Source organism: Petromyzon marinus, chromosome 3 (genome assembly GCF_048934315.1).
Source record: "Petromyzon marinus isolate PM22_M1 ecotype Great Lakes invasive population chromosome 3, UKy_Petmar_22M1.pri1.0, whole genome shotgun sequence".
In the NCBI taxonomy this organism is placed as follows: domain Eukaryota; kingdom Metazoa; phylum Chordata; class Hyperoartia; order Petromyzontiformes; family Petromyzontidae; genus Petromyzon; species Petromyzon marinus.
In genome coordinates this window covers 1,972,368-1,991,111 of record NC_133669.1, presented here as the reverse complement: position 1 = coordinate 1,991,111, position 18,744 = coordinate 1,972,368, and the positions used below count along the sequence as shown (strand labels likewise).

General features: G+C 51.0%; 1 protein-coding gene across 3 annotated transcripts; it reads left to right on the top strand.

The window, feature by feature from the left end:
* Positions 1–1,675: 1,675 nt before the first annotated feature.
* LOC116951257 (cytochrome P450 7B1-like) lies at positions 1,676–17,387 on the top strand. Of its 3 annotated transcripts, none has more exons than XM_032969770.2 (7): positions 1,676–2,420; positions 7,307–7,443; positions 8,271–8,362; positions 10,168–10,621; positions 11,797–12,003; positions 12,978–13,159; positions 15,292–17,387. In XM_032969770.2, exons 1-7 carry the CDS (start codon positions 2,344–2,346, stop codon positions 15,592–15,594), a joined length of 1,452 nt encoding a protein of 483 aa, XP_032825661.1. In that variant the 5' UTR covers positions 1,676–2,343; the 3' UTR covers positions 15,595–17,387. The 3 variants fall into 3 exon arrangements, with proteins under 3 accessions (XP_032825661.1, XP_032825650.1, XP_075928438.1); XM_032969759.2 differs by having other exon boundaries at positions 1,679–2,420; positions 8,271–8,455; XM_076072323.1 differs by lacking the exon at positions 1,676–2,420 and adding an exon at positions 2,479–2,530 and having other exon boundaries at positions 8,271–8,455.
* The last annotated feature ends 1,357 nt before the right edge of the window (positions 17,388–18,744 follow it).

The window sequence follows — 18,744 nt, the reverse complement described above, 5'->3', positions numbered from 1 at the left end:
ATTCCGTGGTGGTGGTGGAGATGACCTGATAAATTCCGTGGTGGTGGTGAATATGAGCTGAGAGATTCCGTGGTGGTGGTGGTGGAGATGACCTGATAAATTCCGTGGTGGTGGTGGATATGAGCTGAGAGATTCCGTGGTAGTGGTGGATATGAGCTGAGAGATTCCGTGGTGGTGGTGGAGATGACCTGATAGATTCCGTGGTGGTGGTACGTGTCATACTCTTACGCGATTTGAGTCGACTGGCAGCTGGTATATGCTGGTAAAGTGGTTTAGTGTCACACCGAGGAAGACAGCATTTGAGCAGTGAAGACAGTTTTACGCCGATCCTTGTGATACAGAGTCCGTGCTTCGCGTGCCTCTTGCGTCTAGAGAAGGTGCACATTCGGGGTCTTACTCGGGTCGGCTCGCAGTTGGTCTTCCTCGAAGTAGCGGTTGTTAGTTTTCGTTAAAGTCGCCGTCAGGGTCATTAACGACACGGTGAAAGTCCCTGCATTGGGCTGTCACACAGAGGTCGTCCACGTAAATGAGACTAACGGTATCTGGGGTGGATTGGCTGAGCGTTGGTGTGGATGTTAAACAGTGATGGTGCAAGCTGGATGGAAAGCGACTCTGCTTTACATCCAGTTCTACGAGTGCGGATGAGTTTGGTTCGACGTACAGGTCTTCAGTCACCTCCGGCAGCTTGGTGAGTATCCGTCGATGATTTTCGGCGTCGTAGACTGCCCAGCCGGTCTACGGATACAGCTCCCGTAGTCAAACCAATTCTCGAAACCATCCTCGGTGTGCCGCGCAAGGTTGAGCAGCTGGGTTGTGCACGGTTGACCTGGTCTTTGGGATCGTCCTCTCAACCGTACGCGGTGCAATGCGAATACACGACAGAGACCAATCACAGCTCGGTTTTCCAGAGGTTTATTCTCAAGCTTCCCTCCTGAATTCACACGATTCAAATGTAAAATAAACCACAGGAACAGGTATGTGTGGATGTTGAACGTCTTTCTCACCGCACATAACCAGCCGTGCTAATTGGAGGTGCGGGGGAAGGACAACAATCTAAATACACAAAAGAGTTCTAAATAAATTAATTTTCCACCAAGATAATTTAAAAGTGCATAGCTCCAGTGGCTTCCTAATATCGAAAGGAAGAGCGTTCCAGACGGCCGCGGAAGCAGCGCATCTAACAGCGCGTGATGCAGTGACCGCCGTTGTTCGATGGTGAGCGAAAAGCCGCTGCTGTGAGGATATGACCCTATACAAATACAGATTCTCAGTTGCTTTTGTCTCGAACCGCGGGCCCACCAACGTAAACGATTCCAGGGCAAGGGGCCAGGCAAATAGAAGACAGGCAACTGGAGTTCGCACAGCTCAAGGGACGATGCACGGTTTTCCCAGGGGGTCAAAGTACAGCGAGACAACACGAGTCGCATCATCGTTGGTCGGCAATATAAAGTAACTTGCTTAGGTTATTCCAAGACGTGCAAAGGCCGAATAACCAACGGTGAAAGTCGAGACTCTAAAAGTCCAGCCGTGGAAGCCAGGTGGGACGTGGTTGACCCCGGCGCTCACAGGTCTCGGCTCAGGTCAAATCGGGGGAGTTGGGCGGGTTGGGGGGTCCGCGGGGCTGGCTGAGATCGCAAACTCTCAGGCCACCGGCACAAGGCGCAGCGGTGCCGCAGAGGTGCCCAGACTCGCGGCTCTCGGCCACAAGCCGAGGAGGTCGCAAGCTCGCAGGGCACGAATGTCGTGGCCGAGCGGCGCTGCGCATTTCGCAGCGTAGCTCGCAGGGTAACTCCTCTCGGCAGGGCTACGGCGGCAACAACAACAATAACAACAACAATAACAACAACAATAATAACAATGCCGTTTGTTACTGGGACAAAAGGGCCCTTGCGGCGAGGTTCACTGGCCGCGATTTGTTTTTGTGTGTTTGGGTCTCCAAACAGAAACACAACACGGGAGAAGAATCCTCGCGCAGGAATGTCCCAGTTGTAGTAGCAGGACCATCCTGAACACAAAGGGCACAGGCCCTGAGACCCAACCGTGTCTGTGTTGGGCAAACATAGCGAAGACGTGAAATGTTGCTCGGATGTTTAAAAACAAAAAAACGCGCAACTTGCTCGACCTGCCAGGCCTCGTTTGGAGCAACCGTCGCACGCAGGGCTGGAACCGTGTCAGCTGGCACCATGCCGCGCGTGATGAATGAATTGCTTTCACGTGTGGCGGTGGAGGAGGAGTGAAACTCAGACATCGCACTCAAAACCGCGACAACCTCGGCGCTAAGAGATCACAGAGCAGCCAACACTGGCGTCTCCTGCGCTCGCCCAAGCGATCTCGCGCATCGCCATGTCGCCTCTGCTGGCCCTCGTCTGCTTGGCGGGACTGCTGATGGTGCTGCTGTACCTGTCCGGGGTGCGACGCAGGTGAGGTTGGCTCCATGACACCCCACACCCCCCGCCACAATGTGTATGGATCTATGTTGAACTTCTTTCACACCGGACGTAGACAACCGTGCTCAACGAAAGTTGCGGAGGTGGGGGGGGAGATCGAAGGGGGCTACTTGACGGTCTTTGCGATAAATTCACGGCAACTTCTCAGATGTTTCAAAGGAGGCTTCGCGTGGTTGTTCCTGCAAACACGTGTGGATAGAGAGACTTTAATACGTGTGTGGATATAGAGACTTCAACACGTGTGTGGATAGAGAGACTTTAACACGTGTGTGGATATAGAGACTTCAACACGTGTGTGGATAGAGAGACTTTAACACGTGTGTGGATAGAGAGACTTTAACACGTGTGTGGAGAGAGATTTTAACACGTGTGTGGAGAGACTTTAACACGTGTGTGGAGAGAGAGACTTTAACACGTGTGTGGATAGAGAGACTTTAACACGTGTGTGGAGAGAGACTTTAACACGTGTGTGGATAGAGAGACTTTAACACGTGTGTGGATATAGAGACTTCAACACGTGTGTGGATAGAGAGACTTTAACACGTGTGTGGAGAGAGCGACTTTAACACGTGTGTGGATAGAGAGACTTTAACACGTGTGTGGATAGAGAGACTTTAACACGTGTGTGGATAGAGAGACTTTAACACGTGTGTGGATAGAGAGACTTTAACACGTGTGTGGAGAGAGATTTTAACACGTGTGTGGAGAGACTTCAACACGTGTGTGGATAGAGAGACTTTAACACGTGTGTGGAGAGAGAGACTTTAACACGTGTGGGGATAGAGAGACTTCAACACGTGTGTGGATAGAGAGACTTTAACACGTGTGTGGATAGAGAGACTTTAACACGTGTGTGGATAGAGAGACTTTAACACGTGTGTGGATAGAGAGACTTTAACACGTGTGTGGATAGAGAGACTTTAACACGTGTGTGGATAGAGAGACTTCAACACGTGTGTGGATAGAGAGACTTTAACACGTGTGTGGATAGAGAGACTTTAACACGTGTGTGGAGAGACTTCAACACGTGTGTGGAGAGAGAGACTTCAACACGTGTGTGGATAGAGAGACTTTAACACGTGTGGGGATAGAGAGACTTCAACACGTGTGTGGATAGAGAGACTTTAACACGTGTGTGGATAGAGAGACTTTAACACGTGTGTGGATAGAGAGACTTTAACACGTGTGTGGATAGAGAGACTTTAACACGTGTGTGGATAGAGAGACTTTAACACGTGTGTGGAGAGAGAGACTTTAACACGTGTGGGGATAGAGAGACTTTAACACGTGTGTGGATAGAGAGACTTTAACACGTGTGTGGATAGAGAGACTTTAACACGTGTGTGGATAGAGAGACTTTAACACGTGTGTGGCTGGATACTTTAACACGTGTGTGGATAGAGAGACTTTAACACGTGTGTGGATAGAGACTTTAACACGTGTGTGGATAGAGAGACTTTAACACGTGTGTGGATAGAGAGACTTTAACACGTGTGTGGAGAGAGAGACTTCAACACGTGTGTGGATAGAGAGACTTTAACACGTGTGTGGATAGAGAGACTTTAACACGTGTGTGGATAGAGAGACTTTAACACGTGTGTGGAGAGAGATTTTAACACGTGTGTGGATAGAGAGACTTTAACACGTGTGTGGAGAGAGAGACTTTAACACGTGTGTGGAGAGAGAGACTTTAACACGTGTGTAGATAGACAGACTTTAACACGTGTGTGGATAGAGGGACTTTAACACGTGTGTGGAGAGAGAGACTTTAACACGTGTGTGGAGAGAGAGACTTTAACACGTGTGTGGATAGAGAGACTTTAACACGTGTGTGGATAGAGAGACTTTAACACGTGTGTGGAGAGAGATACTTTAACACGTGTGTGGATAGAGAGACTTTAACACGTGTGGGGATAGACAGACTTTAACACGTGTGTGGAGAGAGAGACTTTAACACGTGTGCGGAGAGAGAGACTTTAACACGTGTGTGGATAGAGAGACTTTAACACGTGTGTGGATAGAGAGACTTTAACACGTGTGTGGATAGAGATACTTTAACACGTGTGTGGATAGACAGACTTTAACACGTGTGTGGATAGAGACTTTAACACGTGTGTAGATAGACAGACTTTAACACGTGTGTGGATAGAGAGACTTTAACACGTGTGTGGATAGAGAGACTTTAACACGTGTGTGGAGAGAGATTTTAACACGTGTGTGGATAGAGAGACTTTAACACGTGTGTGGATAGAGAGACTTTAACACGTGTGTGGATAGAGAGACTTTAACACGTGTGTGGAGAGAGAGACTTTAACACGTGTGTGGAGAGAGATACTTTAACACGTGTGTGGATAGAGAGACTTTAACACGTGTGTGGATAGAGAGACTTTAACACGTGTGTGGAGAGAGATACTTTAACACGTGTGTGGATAGAGAGACTTTAACACGTGTGTGGAGAGAGATTTTAACACGTGTGTGGAGAGACTTCAACACGTGTGTGGATAGAGAGACTTTAACACGTGTGTGGAGAGAGAGACTTTAACACGTGTGTGGATAGAGACTTTAACACGTGTGTGGATAGAGAGACTTCAACACGTGTGTGGATAGAGAGACTTTAACACGTGTGTGGATAGAGAGACGTTAACACGTGTGTGGCTAGATACTTTAACACGTGTGTGGAGAGAGACTTTAACACGTGTGTGGAGAGACTTTAACACGTGTGTGGATAGAGAGACTTTAACACGTGTGTGGAGAGAGAGACTTTAACACGTGTGTGGATAGAGAGACGTTAACACGTGTGTGGCTAGATACTTTAACACGTGTGTGGAGAGACTTTAACACGTGTGTGGATAGAGAGACTTTAACACGTGTGTGGAGAGAGACTTTAACACGTGTGTGGATAGAGATACTTTAACACGTGTGTGGATAGACAGACTTTAACACGTGTGTGGATAGAGACTTTAACACGTGTGTAGATAGACAGACTTTAACACGTGTGTGGATAGAGAGACTTTAACACGTGTGTGGATAGAGATACTTTAACACGTGTGTAGATAGAGACTTTAACACGTGTGTGGATATAGAGAGACTTTAACACGTGTGTGGATAGAGAGACTTTAACACGTGTGTGGATAGACTTTAACACGTGTGTGGATAGAGACTTTAACACGTGTGTAGATAGAGAGACTTTAACACGTGTGTGGATAGAGAGACTTTAACACGTAGGCTCTCGCGACCAATATCATCCATTATAGAGTTTTTTGGGGTTAGATCGCGTAAATATATAAATGTGTCGTTAAAACCCGCCACCACCCGACACAGCCAACTAGTAAGGTTTGTCACGTAAACAGACCGTGGCCAATTCGTCACTAGTACAGCACACCGGTGTGTTGGAGAGCCAAGCCACAACATTTACAATCAGAGTACGACGTTTCGCCAGTAATTACAACTAGCTTCATCAGGCGACAGCCAGATTTGTGGAGAAGTCCACCTGTCTCGTTCCTTATATAGAGGCGTAGATGTGGTGACCACGCAGCTGCGCTCTTGCGTCACGTGGGGGGGGGGGGGTTACTGAGTCAACGTACAGCAGCAGATCGCTTCGCTTTGCATTCTGTTTGGCGATTAACATTCAAGTTTATTAACGTTCAAGTTTATTAACGTTCAAGTTTATTAACATTCAAGTTTATTAACATTCAAGTTTATTTTACACGAGCTTGTGTGCCCCTCCTATGACGGAAGCTGTAATATTTACGAAAGAAATTGAGCAGAGTAATAATTGTATCTTGTGTAAATTTAATGGCAGTGAATCTTGCACGAAAGTATGTCATCAAACGCCTCACTTCATGTCACTAGCACTGTTTATAACTGACCTTCAATTTGTTCAAATTCACTGCTCTGAGACTTTAGTCTCTTCTGCTTTCAGTCGCTGGGGTTGAAATAAAATGGAATTCGATAAAATATCTGGAAAATCACCGAGAAATGTCTATTTTACCATAATGTTGAAGCATACATAAGACTTACCTTTTGTCGCAAGTGCTGAATAAATAAATAAAGACACCCAATGCACTTTGCTGCTGCGTATAATTATTTATTAGATTCACTTTCAATAAAGAAACATCAAATTTAAAGCGAATTGGCGAATTTTTTTTTATTTCTGCTCGAATTTCTGCGTGAGTGTAAAAATCCACCCGCTCATGAATATTCATGACGGGGGGTGTGGCATGTGGAGTGACGTCACGCGCGTTACACACAAACAGACATTCTTGGTTGCCGGTGATTTGCCCACCGCACCCCCAAAGTGTTTGGGTGAACCCCCCCACACCCCCCCCCACACTCCCCCACATCCAGGGGCTGAGCCAGGGGGGGTGACAGGGGTGACATTCTGCGTATAAGTGTACGACACTCGGTCTGGCGGACTCCGTGCAACTGCATCGTCAGAGTGTGTCGCCAACCGATGGCGTCTATCTTATTGGTTCTTTCGGTAAAGTCACGTAGAATGGAAATAATAAAATAAAAAAAAATAAAAAATGTTTACGTGACTTTACCGAAAGAACCAAGCAGATGAATCCTTGCAGTCACGAAAGCTTTAAATCGATGGCGCCTAGTTCAACAGCCTGACTCTCTAATCATTCTTGATATTAAAAATTTGTTGAATGTCACCCCGGCCTGAAATCCTGGCTCCGCCCCTGCCCACATCCCCCCCCCCACATCCCCCCCACACCCCCCCACACCCCCACTTTAAACGCTGCCACGCCGTGGGGTTGGCAGGGAGGCCCCGAATCCAGAGCCCCCGCTCCGACTTCTTCACAGCCCTGCTCATCCTCTCCCCTGCTGCCCCCCCCCTCCCCTAACCTGTGCAGGCGACCAGGGGAGCACCCTCTGGTACGTGGCTGGATCCCCTATTTTGGTAAAACGTTCGAGTTTTCGCGAGACGGGCAGAGCTTCCTGAAGCGGCTGCAGGAGGAGCACGGCGACATCTTCACGGTGCTCATAGCGGGTGGGTGCCAGGAGTCGCACTGCCCGCACAGGCGGCTCGGCGGAGACCGCAGCAGACGGGGCAGCGCCGTGGCAATATCCCACTCGCCGGCCACTGAAATTGAACTTCTTTCGCACCGTACGTAGCCAACTGCGCTCATTGGAGGTGCGGGGGGGGGGACAACAAACTAAACACAGAGAAGTATTTCTAAAGTGACGAGTCTTCAATGAACATGATTTAAAAGTGCATAGCTCCAGTAGCTTGCTAATATCGGAATTCAGAGCTGTTCCGAACGTCCGCAGAAGCGCGTGATGCGGTGACCCCCGTTCTTGTTCGACGGCTAGCCAGAAGCCGCTGCGGGGATAACCGGAGCTTGTGTGCCGGAGGGCTGGAGCTAGGGGGATTTCTGGGGCGTGCTCTGCACGACCGAATGCAGATGGCGGAAACAGCACTGGCTGTGGGTGGTTAATTTGGTTAGAGAAGGGCCCACAGAATAGGATATCAGAGAACAGCTTCTGAGATCCCTGCAAGTGATCTCTTATCCACACGAAGGGACCAGCAATGCCCCACCCATCCTTTGCACGGCAATCAAAGCGATGTTTTTACCTCTCAGAGATGGGTGAGTTGATGGTATCAGCCCGGTCACCAATTACTGCACAAAGCCATGATTGTCATCATCAGTCCAGTGCTGGATGAAAGCCTCACCAAGCCACCACCACCTCTCACGAGACTGCACAAAGAGCCATCGCATAATAAGTAATTGGCCTATTCTACTTGTTCCAGCCCGAGAATTACAAATGTAATTTTGATTGGCGTGTGTCCTTCCGCGGGCCTCTGCGTGTGCGAAGGTCGATACCTCACCTTCGTCATGGACCCTCACGTGTACCCAGTGATTGAGCGGCACGGCAAGCACCTGAACTTCCAAGCTTTCGCCATGCAGGTGTCGGCCGCCTGCTTCGGGCACCCGCGCTCCGATCACCCGACGCTTGGCGTGCCCACCGAGGAGATCAGCAACAGCTACCGCTACATGCAGGTGTCCTGCACTCAGTAGACGTCCACTTGGACCAGGTGTCCTGCACTCAGTAGATGTCCACGTGGAGCAGGTGTCCTGCACTCAGTAGATGTCCACTTGGAGCAGGTGTCCTGCACTCAGTAGATGTCCACATGGAGCAGGTGTCCTGCACTCAGTAGATGTCCACTTGGAGCAGGTGTCCTGCACTCAGTAGATGTCCACTTGGAGCAGGTGTCCTGCACTCAGTAGATGTCCACATGGAGCAGGTGTCCTGCACTCAGTAGATGTCCACTTGGACCAGGTGTCCTGCACTCAGTAGACGTCCACTTGGAGCAGGTGTCCTGCACTCAGTAGATGTCCACGTGGAGCAGGTGTCCTGCACTCAGTAGATGTCCACTTGGAGCAGGTGTCCTGCACTCAGTAGATGTCCACATGGAGCAGGTGTCCTGCACTCAGTAGATGTCCACATGGAGCAGGTGTCCTGCACTCAGTAGATGTCCACTTGGAGCAGGTGTCCTGCACTCAGTAGATGCCCACTTTGAGCAGGTGTCCTGCACTCAGTAGATGTACACATGGAGCAGGTGTCCTGCACTCAGTAGATGTCCACTTGGAGCAGGTGTCCTGCACTCAGTAGATGTCCACTTGGAGCAGGTGTCCTGCACTCAGTAGATGTCCACATGGAGCAGGTGTCCTGCACTCAGTAGATGCCCACTTGGAGCAGGTGTCCTGCACTCAGTAGATGTCCACTTGGAGCAGGTGTCCTGCACTCAGTAGATGTCCACATGGAGCAGGTGTCCTGCACTCAGTAGATGTCCACATGGAGCAGGTGTCCTGCACTCAGTAGATGTCCACATGGAGCAGGTGTCCTCCACTCAGTAGATGTCCACTTGGAGCAGGTGTCCTGCACTCAGTAGATGTCCACATGGAGCAGGTGTCCTGCACTCAGTAGATGTCCACTTGGACCAGGTGTCCTGCACTCAGTAGACGTCCACTTGGAGCAGGTGTCCTGCACTCAGTAGATGTCCACGTGGAGCAGGTGTCCTGCACTCAGTAGATGTCCACTTGGAGCAGGTGTCCTGCACTCAGTAGATGTCCACATGGAGCAGGTGTCCTGCACTCAGTAGATGTCCACATGGAGCAGGTGTCCTGCACTCAGTAGATGTCCACTTGGAGCAGGTGTCCTGCACTCAGTAGATGCCCACTTTGAGCAGGTGTCCTGCACTCAGTAGATGTACACATGGAGCAGGTGTCCTGCACTCAGTAGATGTCCACTTGGAGCAGGTGTCCTGCACTCAGTAGATGTCCACTTGGAGCAGGTGTCCTGCACTCAGTAGATGTCCACATGGAGCAGGTGTCCTGCACTCAGTAGATGCCCACTTGGAGCAGGTGTCCTGCACTCAGTAGATGTCCACTTGGAGCAGGTGTCCTGCACTCAGTAGATGTCCACATGGAGCAGGTGTCCTGCACTCAGTAGATGTCCACATGGAGCAGGTGTCCTGCACTCAGTAGATGTCCACATGGAGCAGGTGTCCTCCACTCAGTAGATGTCCACTTGGAGCAGGTGTCCTGCACTCAGTAGATGTCCACTTGGAGCAGGTGTCATCTACTCAGTAGGCAGCCCACTGAGTGCCTGATAATGATGACTTTACAAGGTGAAATTAGAACAATAAAATGAATTTCATCAAAGTGGGCACCAGAGCAGTAACTCAGCTGTGTTTGTCTCGTCTCTGCAGGGCTCAGAGCTGGAATCCATGATTGAGAGCACAACAAAGCACTTGCACAGGGTGATCATTCGCAGTGTCCAGGATGTCAAGGGTGCCATTTCGGGTGATGAAAACTGCAACGGCACCAACGGATGGAAGACCGGGAGCCTCAATGAGTTCTGCTTGGCGACGACCTTCGAAGCGGTGTGGGTGACCCTGTTTGGCTCCACCAACGTGGACTGGCTCGACCAGGAATTTTCCACCAAGCTGCTGGAGCACTTTGTCCCGTACGACAAGGCGGTGCCCCTGCTGGCTGCCAACGTCCCCATCTCGCTGCTCCGCTCGAGCCGGCACCACCGGGCGCAGCTCGCCACGCTCCTCACCCCCTCGAGCCTGTCCCGCCTCAAGGACCGCTCCTCCGTCGTGGCGGCACGGACGGAGGTCATCAACTCCAACGGGAACCTCGACGACCGACAGAAGGCCGGTGAGCGCGGCGGTGGCGGCGACGACGGGCAGACGAAGCGGCCGCTTGGGGGACCCCTGGCGGCTGAAGGGGTTTCCACATTCCCTTGAGCTGATAGGGGGTCCCAAAAATACAGGCTTATATTGAAATCGTAATCGACACACCGATTTGCAAACAACAACTCGTGATGATGCTGGTTGTTGCAATTGTCGGCGAAACGTCGTTAATTCAAAGTTGAAAACGTCGTGGGTTTTCTCTCCAACTAATTGCCACGTTCCGTTCACTTGACAAACCTCACCGATTGGCTGTATCCGGGTGGAGATGGGCGTGTGGCACATTTGCATTCACGCGATCTAACCTTCATCATGAAGGTTATTCATCTCAGGAAATGCATCTGTACCGTCTCGTGTCACCACTTTGTATAGCTACACTTCTCTCACGCCACTCATCCTTCTGTCTCTCGTCTGTATCCTTTATTTCGGCTCACCACATCTCTATCACTTGTCTAGATCTCTTCTCTCATCTCACTGGGAGTTTATAAATACAAATGGGTGGCCCACCAAATAGAATTTTCTTCTTAAGGGCCCCCAATGGGCCATTGCCACTGCTGCTTGTTGGTTTGGTGTCAGTAGCCTCTATTGTTCGTTTTGGGCTGGTTCTGTGCCGGGACTTGGCCGGGCTGGATTGCCCTCGTGTCAGATTTGGTGGAGGACCATGCACAAATTATATTTACCACAGTTGTCACGAATATTGTTTTCTTTTGTTTAAAGGCCACAGTGTTAATTGTGCTTGTGCACCCACTGCCAACACAGCAGCAGCGTCACAAAATAACGTGTTTAATTTCAATTCATGAATCACCATACGGCTAAATTTCTATTTAAAGCTTTCGTGACTGCAGGGATTCATCTTCTTGGTTCTTACCGAAAGAATCAAGAAGATGAAACCATACGGCTAATCGGAGCTTCAATTCAGCCGGTCTGCCCCGTTCCACAATCTGGCGCACCACATCCTACCGTGCGTCCCTCCCGCTGTGGCTGCGACTCGCGAGTCAGAGACGCCTGCTCGAGTTGACAGCGCGCGCATAAAAATATTCGGCGAGAAATCAAACCCCCCACCCCCGCACCGAACTTGTACGGCAGCATTCCGATCGATCGCCCTGCCGCTCCACTGCTGTCCCCCGCCCCCCGCCTCCGCAGCCTACCACCTGCACTTCCTGTGGGGCTCAATGTCGAACACATTGCAGAGTATCTTTTGGAGCATCTACCACCTGCTGCTGCATCCGGATGCGCAGCGGGCCGTGAACGCCGAGGTGACCGCCTTCCTGGAGGAGACCGGCCAGAGCCCTCGGCTCGGCTCCCCACTGCGCCTCGGCTGCCACCAGTTGGACTCCATGGTCGCCCTGGGTGGGTCTGCCGTGGCATCGCGAGCGAGCGGGCAGTGAGACAGAACGTTGGGTTGTCGGATTCCGGAGGCGAGGTTAGGGAGTCAGCAGATTGGAACGGCTCGTGATGCTATGTGTTTATGTATGTTGAATTTTTTTTTATAAAACTAAACACAAAAAGCAGTTCGAAGGCAATGAGTTTGTCAATCTAGATGGTGACTTAAAAGTGCATAGCTCCAGTGGCTTCCTCATATCGGAAGGGGAGAGCGTTCGAGACGGCCGCAGAAACGCATCTGGTGACCGTCTTTGTTCGATTGTTTGCCAAGAGCCGTCGCTGCTGCGAGGATGACCACCGGAGTTTGCGTGATGGTTTATGCGCCATGACGAGATCAGCAAGGTATTGTGGCTCATCTGTGGCAGGCACTTTGTGTGTAATATATGCGTTAGATGGCGAGTTTGATCCTCATTGAAAGGGAAACGTTTCGTCTGTATCGGACCCTCACCTGATGATAAGCAAGGACTGCTATCGAATATCTGTTACCGTCGTGAAATGGTTAGCGAAGTGGACTTGCAATCCAGAAAGGTCACCAATTTGATCTCCCAAGCATGGGAGTTGAATTCACGCTGCGAGTTTCTTACCTTGCACCGATCAGGGCACTCCCGTCGATCGTGTCGTATGGTGGGGTAAAGCGTGGCTACTCCTGCTTAACACGTGGGTACTCCTGTTTATCACGTGGGTACTGAGTGGCTACTCCTGCTTAACACGTGGGTACTCCTGTTTCTGGCCAGCGGGGAAGAGTAGACCAACAATACGCCCTGAAGGGGCTCTCTGGTGTCCTTTTCGCCTGCAGTGGCAGCGAGAAAACAATTGCTGGGCCGAGCCTTTACAAGCGTTCACGCGTGTCAGATTTTGGTCGTGCGCATTTGATTTTGGACATTTCATGCCACAGCCTTAAAGTCACGAGAATTCACGCGCGGTTACGACGGAGCGAGCAGGCAGCGCGGTGACCGAGAGCCTCCGTCTGACCGCCTCCACGCTCACGATCCGCGTCGCCCAGAAGGACATCGCCATGCCTCTGCCGAACCACGGAACCCTGCGCCTCCGCCAGGGCGACTGGCTCACGCTGCCACCCTACACCTCGCTGCACTTGAACCCCGACGTCTTCCAAGAGCCCCAGGTCACGGGGGTCGGGGGGTCACCGTGCCGCACACCTTTTGCCAATTCGTCGACTCTCCCGTCTCATCCATGCCGCGACCGCCCGACCGCACTGCGAGTCGCCGCACTTTTAGTCGCCGCACTTCTCTCTCTGCTTCGTCCCTCGATCCACGTTGGATCGCGCAGAACTTATAGCGGTGCGCTCCGGTCACCCTCGTTGATTCATCCACTGCTTTGCCGCTACTTCCACAGTCGTGGTTCCTTTACAACCTCGTGCCTTGTTACCTCCCACCATTGATGGCTCGAAGCGGTGAAACTTTCCTGGACAAATAATCGACGTTATTATTCTTCTTCTTGTTTACTGAAAACTTCGAATGGTTCAGCGAGTTCACAGCCGATTAGAGCAAAGGCGTGCCTTCTCATGAGTCATGTGCAAGGATGAGAGGGAGATAAATAGTTCTTGGCCCAAAATCAACTTGTCAGGAGGACCCAGCGGGGCAACAGTTCGCACACATTTTTCCTTCAAGAATGTCATCTCTCGATCGCACGTCTCTACGATAGCAAAAGTCACCGCGTTAGCGCGCTACGTGACATATGTTGTCAAAGAAGAGTACCCGAAGCGTTTGATGGAAGAAGATATCGTTGTGTAACGAATGACTGAACCTGCGTTTATATCGCACTCTCATCACGGATGCCCCCTATTGGCGGCCTGTCCCTGTGCTGACTCGGCGCTGGGCATCATTGTCGACGAGTAGTGGGGCAATGATTTCCACGTGGGTAATATTTTAAATGTTTTAATTGTAACGATTTTTTTCTTTTTGTGTCGTTACGGGGCTCAAACCCAGAGGGAAAGAACGTACTCGCTCCACGGAGAAAGGCGCCTGAGTTGGGAGTCAAACCGAGGCACCGCCTTGCGTCCAGACAAAAGCGTTAACACTGCTCCACCCCACAAATTACGAACGTGCTCCGCGACGTGTACCTGTGCAGAATATTAAAAATAAATATTACTAATATTTACCCCAAGTGTTTACCCACCCAACCAGCTTGGCTCTTCCGAAACACACGCCCGGATGGATTGCAACATCCGGGCGTGTATGTGGGAAGAGACGGCTGAGGGATTGCTTTGGTCGAAGTGAGATTCCAGTCGAGAAGTCAAACTAAAAAACAAACCTTTGGCGCAAGAGAAAAGGTAGAATGCATGTTTACCTTGGCAGCTGCTGATGCGGCAAATACAAATGTTGTGGGAAACACCGTATCTTGCCCAAACTCCTGCGGGCCGGGCCCTGCTATTTGTACGAATTTAAGTTGATTTCGTGCCAGGCATTAGTACACGTGTCTGGGTGGATCAAAGACTGAATGAGAAACCGTGCATGCGTGGCATTATGTCTACAATGCAGCACTTTGTAGTAGGCAGGGGAAGGTGGTAGGCAGGGTTACCACGTCTGACGTGCGAGGAAAAGACGGCACAGAACGCGGCAAAGAATCTCGCAATGCCAGCAGTGGGGGGAGACTGCATGCAAATGCATCGTCTTCAGTGGTTGCATTATCACGCAACTGACAAAAACGGAGACGTTGATTGTCCCAGAGAGACGTCGCAAGATTTCCCAGGATGCAGCTGCCTCACCGAGAGGACAAAGTCCTTGTGGGTGCATTCCACGCCTTGGCTGCCACTCCGGCATTATTCGTGACCGCATGGATATGGGCAGAGGCCATCGCTGGGCTGTCCACAACCTCATAAAGATCCTCTTAAAACAAATCCAACAATTCCCTAAAGGTTCACTCGGTCCCTCGAACTCCCTCCTGTAGGCTCACAAGTGCCTCCTTATTCCTACTAAACATTCTATCTGTTAAGACTTTGGTATAAATATATTTCCACCTTGCTGCTCCACATTTTTTTCCTGAAATTCCCCCCCCCCCCTTGCCACTCATCGTCAGCTCGGTTCCCTGCGTCCATTTCCCCTCCTGACTTCCCCGTATTCGGTGCTGGGGTAGTCAGTAGTCTTCGTCAGCGTTGCCCAAAACACACGCGCGCACGCGCACAATAACAAAAACACATTTTGTCGAACATTCCCGTCGCCGATTTTGTCAAAGGAAACTAACACCCCTGCCTCGCTTCTCTCCCTGCCTGCCCCTCTCTCTCTCGCCAACGCACAGACCTACAGGTACGACCGCTTCATGGAGGGAGGCAAACCGCGCAAGACCTTCTACAAGGACGGGCGGCCTCTGCGCCACGCGCTCATGCCGTTCGGCTTCGGCGCCACCAAGTGCCCGGGTCGCTTCTTCGCGCTGCTCGTGGACAAGGCCTTCCTGGTGCTGCTGCTCAGCCACGTGGAGATTGAGCTGTGCCCCGGGCAGGTGCCCGTGGAGGCCGACGTGAGCCGGGGCCCGTTCGGAGTCCTCCCTCCGAAGGGCGACGTTCAGTTCAGATACCGTCCGCGGCCGGGGCTGGCTGAGTGATGCCCCCACCACGCGCGCGTGTCTGTGTGTGCGTAGTGGGGAGTGGTGGTGCAGCGGTTAGCGCTACGCCCGCGCTGCGAAACCGAGCAAACTCGAGTTCGGTTCCCGCTCACGGCCTACACGAGTGGCGATTATCTGAACCGGTCCTGGGCCTCCCCCTAGGTCGACTCGGCATCAAATGAGTACCTGGTGCGGTGCGTAAACATCGCCGCTAGGGAGAGAAAGGCGGCCGAGCGTGGTGCTGGCCACCCACCGCCTCGTGTGCCGTGCCGGCCTTCACAGGTGCTACTCGCTAACAGCACTTGCCCCTACAGTCTTTTAAAGGCTATACGGGGGATCTTTGTCTATTGAGCGCGCGTGTGTGGGAGTCGTGAAGCAGCGGTCGGTGCGCTGAGCTTGCCTCACTGGCCACCTGATTTCAGTTCACGGCCATGGCTAACATCAGCGGTGAGTGATAACCCTTGTATGGACGCCCCTTGGTTGACTCAGCCCTGGTGCAGTCCCATCAGCACTTGGGAGATATCATGGACCTCGCCACACCGCCCTCTCTTGCCCCATGGCAGCCTTAATAGGTGCTCGCCAACAATTACTCCCCCAACAGTATATGTACAGGCTACTTGGGAGATCGTTGTTCTTTCAGTGTAAGCGTGTGTTGATGTGTCAGTTGGCATTGGTGCGTCATGGTGGGTCATTGTGAGTATTGCAGTTTCTACGAACGTGTTTGTGTGTATCGGTGTGTATTCATGCGCCAGTGTGCATTGGTATGTCAGTGTGTGCGTTAATGTGTGTTGTTAATGTGTGAATGTGCATCATTGGGTGTCTGTAAACATTTTATTTCACCAGGTAAGGCCCGCTGAGCTAACAAAGCTCTTTTTCATAAGCGACCTGGCCACAAATGATCGACCAACAAAGTGGCGTGTCGTCACGTGGATATTTACAACAGCCAAATACTCTAAACGCGTGTTTCTAAACATTTAGAAACGTGTGTGCCTGTAAATCGAGAGCAGGCGTTGTGACCAGTACGGGGGAGGAGGCATCTATCCCAGCACTCATGTCCACACAGCATAACTAGGCGATCCTGAACAGGTCCAGATGCCCTGTGCCACCGATGTTTTCCATGGGCTAGAATCGAACTCAGCTTTCTGGGATCATAACGTATGTGGTCCAGTTCACTACCGAACTGTCACAGCAGAAGAAATATCAGTGGGACATTGCCCCTTGATGTCGAGCGTCGTCATCAGGTTTAAAGAAGTTGGGCTTCATTCCGCGCTCATTTTCAGGGATGCTAATAGTCTGCCTTGGTGTAGGGATTGGCGGAATAAGGCACTGCCACTACCATACAAGGTAGGCCTATACATGATAACCCTATGTTATAATCCTTTGTGAATGTACCGTCGAGTCCGATCATCGTATGAAGGGGCTTATAACACGAGGGCAACACGAGGGGCGCTCTTGATCTACCTCTGGCGGAGTCACCTTCTGCCAGCGGTGCTTGAGAGCAACCAATTATAAGGCTGCTCCTCGACCTGTCCATTGGCCAACTCTGTGCCAAGTTTTATTACTCTATATATATGTTTTAATATTCTGATTCCCCCCCCCCTCCCCACCCCCCAACCATGATCATATTCTTCATTTATATTTCGCAGCAATTTTGTTTAATTTGTTTCGCAATCGTTACGTTGACTCGTTCAAGGTAGGGGTATTGGTCGTGTCTGTGGGTAGATTCATGGTGCTCTGATTCTTGCGGTGTTGTACCGCACCGATACCAATAAATGGTATTCTTGTCACTCGGAGATGCCTGTCCGTTCGACTGCCATCTACATCCTGCACGCTTTCTACACACATCAGCCGATTGTTTTTCATCACTCCATCTCCACAGTGGTCGCACTCTTAGCAATGCCTCACTCCTGTTGCTACATCAGTTCTATCCAGGAGCCGCCAACCCTGTTGACATACATCTTAACCAACCCACTTCGCGGTCAATAATACTCGTAATGAGAACTAATGTCATGGTTTACATTGTCAAAGGTGCAAAATGCATCTCAACGCTGAACATCGCAAATCGCGTGAACGTGAACTTACGGGATGAGAACAGCAGACGCCTAACACGCTCCAACGGTACGGAGGTGAACGTGCAGTGTCGTCCCAGGCCACGGTGATGAGCCAATCTTGTGGTGACCCCACGGCGCTCACCAACTCCCACCTTGAGTCGCATTAAAACTATAAAGTCTATTCTAGATTTAAAGCTTTCGTGACTGAAGTCTCCACACGAGCAGTAGCGCTAGAGGGCGTCAGAGCGACGCGTTACAGCGCCCGTTGCACCTCTCATGGAGAAAGCGGCTCATCATCATCATCCTCCTCCTCGTGTGCCATCGCCGCCGGACAGATGCTGCGGTCTAAATCCACCCTTGCACGGTCTCCACTGCTAACGTAGTCGGCGTTTATCGACTGTGTCACATCCACGAAGAATTTTGAAGACTGTTGCGCAGGTCTCATCCACTTCGGACTCGTGCAACTCACGCTGACGACTCTAACACTGGGCCGAGGGAGTATCCGCACAAGAGACACGGTGGCCGGAGGGGAGTGGAGTGAGATGGGAGGGGAGAGACGGGGAGAATCAAGACCATGGACGGCGAGTGTGATCCTATCGTCATTTGATAAATCACTGCTGGATGAGAATCCCCACGCAGTGCGGGGTTGGTTATTTTGGTGATTTCGAAAACGTTTTTGGTTTGGCCATGTTTTTGTTTATTGTAGTACGGAGTTAGACTGATGGCCTTAATCTTAGTTGTCTTGTGGTTGTTGTTATTTGACTTGCATCCCACTGGGATTTTTGCACACAGCGTTGGTGTACGGTGCTATTTCAGGAATATTTTTGCTGGTTTTTTTCATGGATTTTCTGTTTGCACAGTCACATAATCACTTTAATGTTTTCTTATTCATGTTTTTGTTTGTTGCGGTTGCACCCGATTCAAGAGCCGAATGGCTCACAGGGCTATACCAAATAAATTACGCGGGGGGGGGGGGGTGCAGTCCACCACCGCAAGCTCCTACGGCAACCTCTTTGTGCCTGGTTGGGCCACCCATCCAACTCGTATCCAGACCCACAATCCCTGCTTGAGCTTCCGCGATCGGGCGCATTCCAGGCGA